The following is a 10,824-nucleotide window of genomic DNA, read 5'->3' as shown; positions in this document are numbered from 1 at the left end:
TCATTTTCACCTATCAAGGTACAACAACAAGGTAAAAACTTCTTATCAAACAGCAGCAACTCATTTCATTTAAGGAAACTGATTGCCTTAAATAATTTAACTAGCATTAGCTCAATACAAATGTTTAAACACAAAAAACAGCTTTAAATGCAAGTAATGTATTAAAGAATCAGTACCAAAACACTTTAATATAAACATTTATTCAGTCCGATAACTTGTCACAAAAACAAAACCGATAAAAAAATAAAACAAATAATCAAAATTATTGGAAATTCATTTTAATACAAACATTATATTAATGTTTTGATTATTATACAAATAATAATAAAAATTATTGGAAATTAATTTTAATATAAACATTTATTCAGTCTGATTGTCGTATTAAGCCAAACAAAATTATCAGTGCATTTGCCCAAGATCTGTGGGACATTACTACCTGATCCTCAAGGATGACAGAAACACAGAGTGGCTGAAACAAAATCACTGCAGGAACACTGTCTTCATCTACCACGGTCACCAGTGCCACTGGCCCCTTGAGGTATTCTTCAAACTCCTCCTCCTGAAAGAAGAAAAACACAGTCAGTTATGATAGGCTCACGATCGAGAGGAAAAACACTCCCATCAACTCCAACACCAATTATGAATTGAACTTTATATATATTAAATTATCCTACAGTAGGTGTGTGTAATCTTATTGCCAATGGCTTGTTGTGGTTGTAAGTTGTCCTACCAATCAAGCATGAGCTCACACATGATTCCACCCGATTCCACCAGCCCTTTGCAAATAAGATTGGAAAACCCTGTCCTACAGCAACAACTGGTGATTTGAATATAAGCACATTAAAAAAAAAATTACTCTAAGAAGTACATAGTACATAGTAATGAATTTGAGATATTTAAATAATTTCCAAATATAAGTCTCTGGCTCAACTTATCAAGTGCTTTTACTATGTAACAACTGTCGTTTAAACTGAATGCAGAAGAAATGCTGTTTTGTTAAGATCAGACAATGTGTTGAGGTGTAAGTGGGGTCATACGCATACTGGCCTAACAGGAAAAAATCCTGGGGGGGAGGGGGGAGGGGGGGGGGAATAAAACATCAGAATCAGAATCAGAATCAGATTTATTGGCCAGGTATGTGGATACATACAAGGAATTTGTTTCCGGCTGATGGTATCTCTCTAGTAATGGTACGATACAGTGTACAAGCAACGTATACATTAAACACAAAATCACAAAATTATCCAAACTATAAAATTATATACACATAATAAACGAATATGTAATTTAGCAGCATCTGAATATTTACAAAACAGTAAAGTGCACAACATGTAGGATGAGTACTACAGTGTAGTCAATTTGGCAGCAGATATGTTTACGCTTACGTGTTATGTATTATCAGTCATTTATTTATTTAGTAGGGAGATCGCCTGTGGGAAGAAACTGCTTTTAAATCTGGTGGTTTTAATGTGGATGGATCTATAGCACCTGCCGGAGGGGAGGGGTTGGATAAAGTAATGTCCAGGGTGTGAGGAGTCAGTGATAATTTTCTCTGCCCGTTTCTTGGTTCTTGAAGTATACAAGTCCTGGAGAGAGGGGAGAGGAGCACCAATGATTTTTTCAGCTGACTTCACCTGTCGCTGCAGTCTGTTCCTTTGTTGTGTTGTGGCTGCACCAAACCAGACTGTGATGGAAGTGCACAGAACTGATTCGATGGCCGCAGTGTAGAATTGTCTTAGCAGCTCCTGTGGCAGTCCCAGCTTTCGCATTTTCCGCAGAAAGAACATTCTCTGTTGGGTTTTCTTGATGGTGGAGTTGATGTTGTACTCCCACTTCAGGTCCTGGGAAATGATAGTGCCCAAAAACTTGAAGGACTCCACAGTTGAAACAGGACTGCCTAAAATTGTGAGTGGGAGCCGTGCTGTTTTCTGAAGTCCACTGTCATCTCTACAGTCTTGAGCGTGTTAAGCTCCAGGTTGTTCTTACTGCACCAGTGCACCAGCTGGTCGACCTCTCGCCGGTAAGCAGATTCATCTCCGTCGCGAATCAGACCAATGATTGTAGTATCATCTGCAAACTTCAAGAGTTTCACAGATGGGTCACTGGAGATGCAGTCATTGGTGTAGAGTGAAAAGAGCAGTGGTGAGATAACACTACCCTGAGGAGTACCAGTACTGACTGTCCGAGTGTGAGAAGTGACTTCTCCTAGCTTCACCTGCTGTGTTCTGCCTGTCAGGAAGCTGGTAATCCATTGACACATGGCAGGGGGCACAGTGAGCTGAGAGAGTTTGTAGGAGAGAATTCCAGGGTTGACAGTGTTGAAAGCCGAGCTGAAGTCCACAAACAGGATCCTTACATAAGTCCCAGGGCAGTCGAGGTGTTTCAGGACGTAGTGAAGGCCCATGTTGATTGCGTCATCCACTGACCTGTTAGCCCTATATGCAAACTGCAGTGGGTCCAGTAGGTGTCCAGTGGTTTCCTTCAGACGGGCTAGCACCAATCGTTCAAATGACTTCATGACTACTGATGTCAATGCTACCGGTCTGTAGTCATTCAGTCCAGTTATGGAGGGTTTCTTGGGGATCGGGATGATGGTGGAGCGTTTGAAACAGGAGGGAACAACAGACAGTTCCAGGGATCTGTTGAAGATACGTGTAAAAATTGGAGCCAGTTGGTCAGCGCAGGCTTTGAGACAGGAGGGAGAGATGTTGTCCGGGCCTGACGATTTCCTGGTCTTTTGTCTCCGGAAGAGCTGGCTGACATCTTTCACACCTATCTCAAGTGTAGCCTGGGTGACTGGGGGGAAGGTGGTGGTGGTGTCAGAGATGAAGTAACAGATGCAGATGAGGTGGGTAGATTGATGGGTGTGAAGTGGTCACTTTCAAACCTACAAAAATAGTCGTTGAGGTCGTCTGCAAGGTCTTTATTTGCATCTATGGGTAGGGGAGGTTTCCTGTAACTGGTGATTTCTCCAAGGCCTCTCCACACTGTAGCAGGGTCGTTGGCTGAAAAACGTTTTTTCAGCTTTTCAGTGTAGTTTCTTTTTGCCACACTGATCTCCCTGGTTAGTGTGTTTCTTGCCTTGTTGTACAGGGCCCTATCTCCACTCCTGTAGGCGTCCGCCTTGACCCGACGCAGTTGTTTGAGTTTAGGTGTAAACCATGGTTTGTTGTTGCTGTATGTGCAGAAGGTTTTAGTTTGCACACACACCTCTTCACAGAAACTGATGTAAGATGTTACAGTGTCCGTCAGTTCATCCAGGTTTGCAGCTGCAGTTTCAAAAACAGACCAATCCGTGTGTTCGAAACAGTCCTGTAGTTCTAGTTTAGCCTCTCTGGTCCATTTCTTTACTGTTTTAACTACAGGCTTAGACGTTTTAAGTTTTTGCCTGTAGTTTGGAATTAAGTAAATTAGACAGTGATCAGAGTTTCCCAGAGGTGCACGGGGAACAGGGCGGTATGCATCCTTAATGATGGTGTAGCAGTGGTCCAGTGTGTTGTTATCCCTGGTGGGACAGTTAATATGCTGTTTATATTTTGGCAGTTCGTGGTTTAGTTTTGCTTTGTTGAAATCCCCCAGAATTATTAACAGTGAGTCCGGATATTTTTGTTCTAATCCCGTTATCTGATCCGCTAGAGTTTGCAGTGTGTCATGCACGTTGGCTTGAGGTGGAATGTAAACACCAGCCAGGATGAATGAAGAGAACTCGCGCGGAGAGTAGAAAGGCTTACAATGAATGAAAAAAGACTCCAAATTTGGACTGCAGTATTTACTTAATTCTGTGACATCAGTACACCAACCTCCATTAATGTAAAAGCAGATTCCTCCACCTTTCGCTTTCCCAGTGAGCTCCGTTACGCGATCCGCGCGATGTATATGAAAGCCCGGCAGTTGCAGTGCGCTGTCCGGTACGGAATCACTCAGCCAGGTTTCAGTGAAGCAAAGTGCTGCGGAGCGTGTAAAGTTTTTGTTTATCCCGTTAAGTAGAAGCATCTCGTCCATTTTGTTAGGCAGAGAGCGGAGGTTCGCGAGATTAATCGATGGGAGCGTGGTGCGAAATCCCCACTGTCGGAGCTTCACATCTCTGCCGGCGCGCGTCCCTCTCCTGCGTCTCCTCCGTGTTCCCAACAGAGCCGCTGCTCCACCAACAAGGATCTCCAAAAAAAAACTCACAGAATCAGTAAAAATGGGTGAAAAACCATATGAAGTGAACTGTCTTAAGTTCAGCAGTTCGTCTCTGGTGTAACTGATCGGGTTTGGGTTACAAAAAACACAAACAATAGACAAAAACAAGGAAAGTACTAGAGAGCACTGTGCCGAGGCTGCCACTTGCGGCGCCATCATCACTAGAATGATGACATCCTCAACATCCTCAACATTGCAAAAGATGATGTCCATGGGAGGCTCTAATATTTTATGCAAAACATAGGCATATCTGCACAAACAAGATAAATAATAAATAAAAGTAAGAAAACGTATAAATGTACCTTGCAAGTCTTAAAGACAGCTGAAAAGTCTTCTTTTAAATAGAGTGGTAGTCCAGCCAGGGCTGCTGCTCTTGCTGTGCTTATGTCGTTCTTATCCTGTTGCACAAGTTTTGTATATGTTTACACATTTGGTATATATTAACACATTTCCAAATGTTTACATTACTTTTAATATAACAATGTACAACAATCATACCTGCTCCTCATACGCCCTCAGAAGATGTGCCATCTTCTCTCCAAATACTCCAGTTGTCTTTTGTCTGTAAAGCTTTAGAAGTTGTTGTGTATATTTATCAAGTCCGGCGAAGAAGAAATTTGGCAGGTTCGGATTGGTGATCCTGTGGAACTCACTATAGAGCTGTAACAAAACCAAAAGCATATTCATTGCTTTTGCACTGTGACCTTTTATGACATTAACAGTATGACTTAAGGTAATTTCTTGTGAGGATTTAAAAAAAATAGTAATTGTTCCTAAATTTGTGTCAATTTTAGAATACACTTAAAAATTCTTAATTCCAAACCAAGTACTGTCAAGACTAATAAATGAACTATATATAATATTTCTACTTTGTTTTTTGTTCCATATTTCTACTTCGTTTTTTGTGTTTTGCTCCTCATGTTACTACTTACTTGGGCTTCACAAAATAGGGCAGGCCATCTGTCTTTCAATTCTGTAATGGGAGGAGCAGAATTCACAATCTCTTCATGCCTAAGAGCAAAGGTGCGTTGCATGTGTTTATGGATGAGAATCATGTCTCTTTCTGCAATGGTTTTCTTGAACTCTTCCACCATTTCTAGCCTCATGGTCTCCAATGTGTCCTTATTCTCACCAGAAGGATAATTGGGAAGGAAGTTGACTTCACCTCTTCTGGGTCTCTTTATGTTTGACCGGGATGCTAATGCTTCTGGATTGCTCCTGCTGCGCTTTCCTGCATTGACTGCCACATCTTTTACACCAACTCTGCTTAGTTTTGTTCTGTAGTTGCCCATTTTGAAACGTAGGCTGTTCTTCCAGCCATCGTATCCTGTTATGGAACCTCTCTCTCTCAGGCATGGGTGTTTACTCACAAGCGCCTCAGCAGCCTTGCGTATCTGTTCGCCACTTGGGTATGCTTTGTGTCTATATATTTCAGCAGCCATCCCCTCTAGAATACTATGCTTTTGGTCCTGGGTCAATCTCAAAAATTTCCCTTCCTTTTCGAAGGCACAGTTCCCCTCTTTTAGACTGAACTCCACCTCATAGGAAAATGTTGGAACAACAAAGACGTCTGGCCATCCACTGAGATGCTCTGATGAATCTGTATTATCTGACAGCATCACTGTGTCATCGGTACTAGTTGAACTGAGATCATACTCAACAATTCTAACTATCTTTATGGTTGCCTTTGATGGAAGGTCCTCTATATTCACTAAATTACAGAGAGCATGATCAAAATCAGGGTCTTGAAACTGCAGCCGAAAATCATGGGTCAATTTTAGATTATTTTTCACTTTTAGTATAAGGTCATTAACACTTTCAGGACGAGAAGGCAAAATAAGCTTTTCTGCATTTACATCATCGAGGATGACCCTTAGTTTGAGAGGTGTTGCCATCTGAACTGCACAAGGTGAGCCTATGACAAACACAAAACAGAAACAGAGATACAAAATATACACTGATGTTCCCAAAGTCATAGGATAGCAGTATGTAAAATGAATATGAAGTGGCATTACCTCAGGGGACAGCTTGGGAATGCCCACACCTGTATAGGTTGTGAGGCGTTATCTTGTAGTGAAGGTGAACACTGGCCAAGCGTACTCATGGCAAGGTTCAAATGAGGCATGATAATGGGTGAAAGACTGATGGGACATTCCATTTCCAAAGTTGTGCGGTCATTTTACATTCCTCGATCCACACTGTCACGTGTGTACTGGGAATATGTCATAGAAGGCATTACCACCCAAAGTGGACAATGCAGTGGCCACTCACGGGTGCTTAATGATTATGACTGGCAGCGTCTGGCTAGAATTTTCCATACAAACAGAAAAGAAACTCTTACACCACTTCATAATCAATTTACATACTACTATCTCATGATTTTGGGCACATCAGTGTAGTTGTGAAGGTACTTGCAATATTTATCAAAACAACATTTGCTGCCCCATGTCACTAAATTATAGATAAAATAGACCTCACCTATTGCGCTCTGCAGGTAGTTATGAGGGATGAGATGGCTGCTGGATCAGGTGCTGCTCTTTTACTCAGAAACTGCAATGAAATGTTTAGTTGTGAGAATTAGTTTGCTTGACACTTTGTAGGCACACAGTGGAATTCTGTCCATGAGCTGAAATACAGATTTCACCATATGGCTCGCTCCTTCATGAACGGTAAGCTCATATGATCGCAAATGCTCAATATACCAAGCCAAATCTTTGAGTAAAAAGTAAATTTCATTGGCGAAAAGTATGTTTTTGATCTCCTTGAACACTGGCAGGGCAGCATGGATACCTGTGCACACAAACATGCCAACTACAAAAGGTGTGCCATCAATGGTTACCTTTTTTGTGCCATACACAGTGCTGCTTTTTGTGATGCTTGATACAAATGCATGTACATCTGTGGGCAATGATTCAACAAAGACAGATTCCATTTTTGAGGTCTGCACTTTTGGCTTGAAAAATGTCGGTGATGTCAAGTAGAATGACATCATTTTTTGGTGTCTCTCTGCCAAAGTTTTCAAAACATTTTTAAAATTGTGCGTGCCACGGACAATTTTCTTGAAAACTTTGTGCTTCCCCTCAAACCTCATTGTCCACAGATGCACCAGAGGACCAAAGCATTTTATGAGCTCAGGGTAGTGCTCAAGATAATGATGTTTAGGCCGCAACTGTAAGTTGGGGAATGCATCCTGAAGCAGTTGCCTGTGATCAGAAATCTTACAAGCCATGTACTGTATACTTTCATCTGTGAATGTATGAGACACAGCAAGCTCTACTATATCCTTTAATGTATCCCCTTCTGGAACTCTTGAACCTATGAGAAGAGGGAGCAGTCTAAGCAAAGTGTGGTTCTCATGTCCATTGCCACCAATTGATCCTCGAGTGGCAAAATTTTGTGGAATTGGATGGGGGCGGTCAACTCGGTCATAATGTTGGTAGGGAAAAGCCATTATTGCCTTATTCAAATCCTCCAGAGAGAAATATTTTTTTATCATCATACCTTTTAAACAAAGAGCAAGCTCCACTGGAATAACACCTTCAAATAGATCATGTAGGATGTCCGGTGGAAATCCTCTGATGGGATGGAAATAAGACAGATGGTCAGACAGAATACAACTATCTTTAACACCATAATCACCTTCATTGTCACTGTTATGTATTCCTTGAATGAGATGATCATGGTGCTCTTTTGTTCTCATTTCACAACTTCCTGTGGTTGCATCTGATGTCTGCATGTCATTTCTAGTAGCAAGGCAAAACCGGCAGCAGTATGTAGACCTAAAACACTCAGTGAAGCCAGCTAGTCCATGGGCAGCAAGGTTATCAGCAACAACAGAGTACACCGTTCCTTTGAGACAGTGTCCAACTGTCTCGATATAGAAACCTTCCTCTTCCAATGTCTTAAGGTCATTCAATAGGGGTTCAAACACTTTTGCATATCCAAACTGCCGTACATCATTAGAATTGCACAAAAGTGCAAGTTGCATGGAGTGTAATGCTGAGCGGTACTTTGCTGGTAGGTTAGCTAAAGTCCAATAAACAGCATATATTTTGTGTATTTTCTTTGAGGTTCCAAGAGGGTTTGCTATTTCAAATTCATCCACATAGAGAATTACAGATACCTTCAAACCCTCACCTGAGAGAAGTGGATTTTCCTGATAATAAGAACCATCACGATATGATGAATACTCACCAGGTTGCTGTGTGGTGGTTTCTTGGACTTTCTCAAAAACGTCTGCTTTACTCAGCAGAACCTGCAGAGATGAGAGAATGGGCACATACATGTACGTGTGCTGGGTTGACTCAATAAGGTACTCAATAGGCTTAACATATGGAAACTTTTCTTCGTAATATGATTTTCTCCTTTTAGCTGTTGATAGAGGAGCTTCACATGTAATGGATTTGTGCAAAATATTACTCTCTAAAACTGCATGGACAATTTCATCTACAACTGTGTCACTAAAAGGGCAGTTATGCTTTTTCAGAATTTTGATAACAGCTTCTTTGACAATAGGTTCTGAAAGTGAAAATAACTGATCAATGTGCTCAATGATTTCCTGTGTTGCCCTTTCGGATACATGCAGAATTGTTTGCAATTTCAAAAAGAAGGCTGCCAGATTATACTGCAATTGTTCTGCTAATTCAACAGTGCTGGTACCTGTTTCTGGTATGGTTTCGTCTTCATCTGACACATTTAAAGGATCTTGCTCCATTTTGCAGTCATGAGAAATATCTGGTTCACTTTGCACTACAATGGACACATCAAATTCTGAAGCATCATGATGTTCTCTACACTTGTGAGAATTAAATGTGGAGTAGACATTTGTTTTAAACATGCAGTGCCTAAAAGGACATGACACTGTTTGCTTCAGTCTCAAATGCCCCCTTAAATGAAGAAACATGTCCTTCTCAACAAAAGGCTGCTTAAAATCACACAGAGGGCAATGAAAAGTCATGCTCTTGACTACTCTGGAACTATTTCTGCCTTCTATCCTTTTCACAGGATGCACGGTAGACATGTGTATCTTGAGTGAATTAAAACTGCTAAATGTGCACATGCAGTGTTGATACAAGCATGGCAACGGTGAAACTGTTGAATACTGGCCATGTTGGAGTCTGTAATGTCTTAACAACTGTACCCTGATAGAACTAGAAAATACACACAACTTGCATCTCCACATTATGTCTCTCGCCTCAGCAAACACCCAAAATCTAAAAAGTAAAAGAATAAAGCAATGAGTTTGTCGAAATTAGTATGAATCACAGCAATAAAATGTGGCGAATCTAAATTCGACTGTTCGACATTTTTCTCTTGGGGAATAACAATTAGCAAGAAAATACAGAAACAATCTAGATATTTCTGCCACCCGCTTAGCCCACTCACTTACAAAACAAGCTAGCTAACATTAACCATCCCTTCTAGTCAGTATTTCAGTCATGTTTCGTGTATTACTTTATTTCAGGGAAAAAGCACTTAGCATTTCAATAGCATACACTCACGGCAACATTTGTCAAGTGTTGAACGAAATAACAGCAAGCTGGAGTAACGTATTAACAAGCTAGCTTTAACTCAGATGAATGGTTGTGTTACTTTCAACACTTGCAAATTCGTGTAGTTATATACCGAAATAGTTGTGAGCCAACCAATGATTTAGTTCAGCCACCATACACATTGGAAGTGCCTGCAAAACGCAACAGCATGTTTTAAACGACTGACCTGAATACGGTTCTGAATTACTAGTTAATACTGTTGTGTCCAGTGCATAAATGTGCGTTGTTATTGAATGACAGAATGCTATTCAGGAAGTGACGTAGTAACACCTGTCCGGTTGATTCGCGGGAGTTTTCGCCATGCAATGAATGTTCAGTAAAGTTAGACGTGTTTTGCACCTGTGTCTCCTGCTCCGTCATTTTTCATATACTACAACATAACAAAATTGGCGACGAGATACTTCGATACCTACGTGCTTTTCGAACGATGGCTGCTGGAAACGTGCCTTTTCCGAGCTTTTTTCTTCCATGTCCAGGTGAACCTGCAGTGCCGTTTAAGACATGGCTGCGGATTTTTGAGAATTATTTGCTTGTTATCGGCGCGGAAGGAGGTGAATGGCCGACTGCAAGAAAACGAGCAGTTTTATTACACTGCCTTGGTACGGAGGGACAGAGAATATTTTACTCACTTCCAGACACAGGTACTACATATGATACGGCTGTGAATGCGCTTGGGATGTACTTTAATCCGAAAGTTAACGTGGTCGCTGAACGCCATGCTTTTCGTAAACGAGTTCAACAGCCACATGAGACTATTTTACAGTACGTTGCTTCACTTCGTGAACTGGTTACTTCATGTGATTTTGGTGAACGTGCAGACGAAATGATTCGTGATCAACTCGTAGAAAATGTGTGCAGCTCACGAATACGTGAAAGACTTTTACTGGATACTGATCTAACACTGGAGAGAGCTTTAACGCTTGCTACACAGATTGAGTCCGCTACAGACCAAGCTAAAGCGATTACACATGCACCTGCACCTGCAGCTCCAGTACAGGCCGTGCATCAGGCTTTTAAACGTAAAGGGAAAGGTAAACAAGGACATGCTGCCAGTAACCCTGCTACTCTTCATTCTGGTAAGAAGAAA

The 10,824-nt window shown here is 41.3% G+C and overlaps 1 protein-coding gene across 1 annotated transcript; it reads right to left on the bottom strand.

The window, feature by feature from the left end:
- Positions 1-364: 364 nt before the first annotated feature.
- On the bottom strand, positions 365-6,343 carry LOC134328441 (uncharacterized). The gene is made up of 5 exons (XM_063009537.1): positions 6,286-6,343; positions 5,118-6,100; positions 4,684-4,845; positions 4,488-4,583; positions 365-559 (listed from the first exon to the last, which is right to left on the bottom strand). Exons 1-5 carry the CDS (start codon positions 6,341-6,343, stop codon positions 365-367), a joined length of 1,494 nt encoding a protein of 497 aa, XP_062865607.1.
- Between the last annotated feature and the right edge of the window lie 4,481 nt (positions 6,344-10,824).

The sequence above is a fragment of the Trichomycterus rosablanca genome, chromosome 15 (assembly GCF_030014385.1).
Source record: "Trichomycterus rosablanca isolate fTriRos1 chromosome 15, fTriRos1.hap1, whole genome shotgun sequence".
Classification (NCBI taxonomy): domain Eukaryota; kingdom Metazoa; phylum Chordata; class Actinopteri; order Siluriformes; family Trichomycteridae; genus Trichomycterus; species Trichomycterus rosablanca.
The sequence above is the reverse complement of the archived record's forward strand: the minus strand, read 5'-3'. Positions and strand labels throughout refer to the sequence as shown.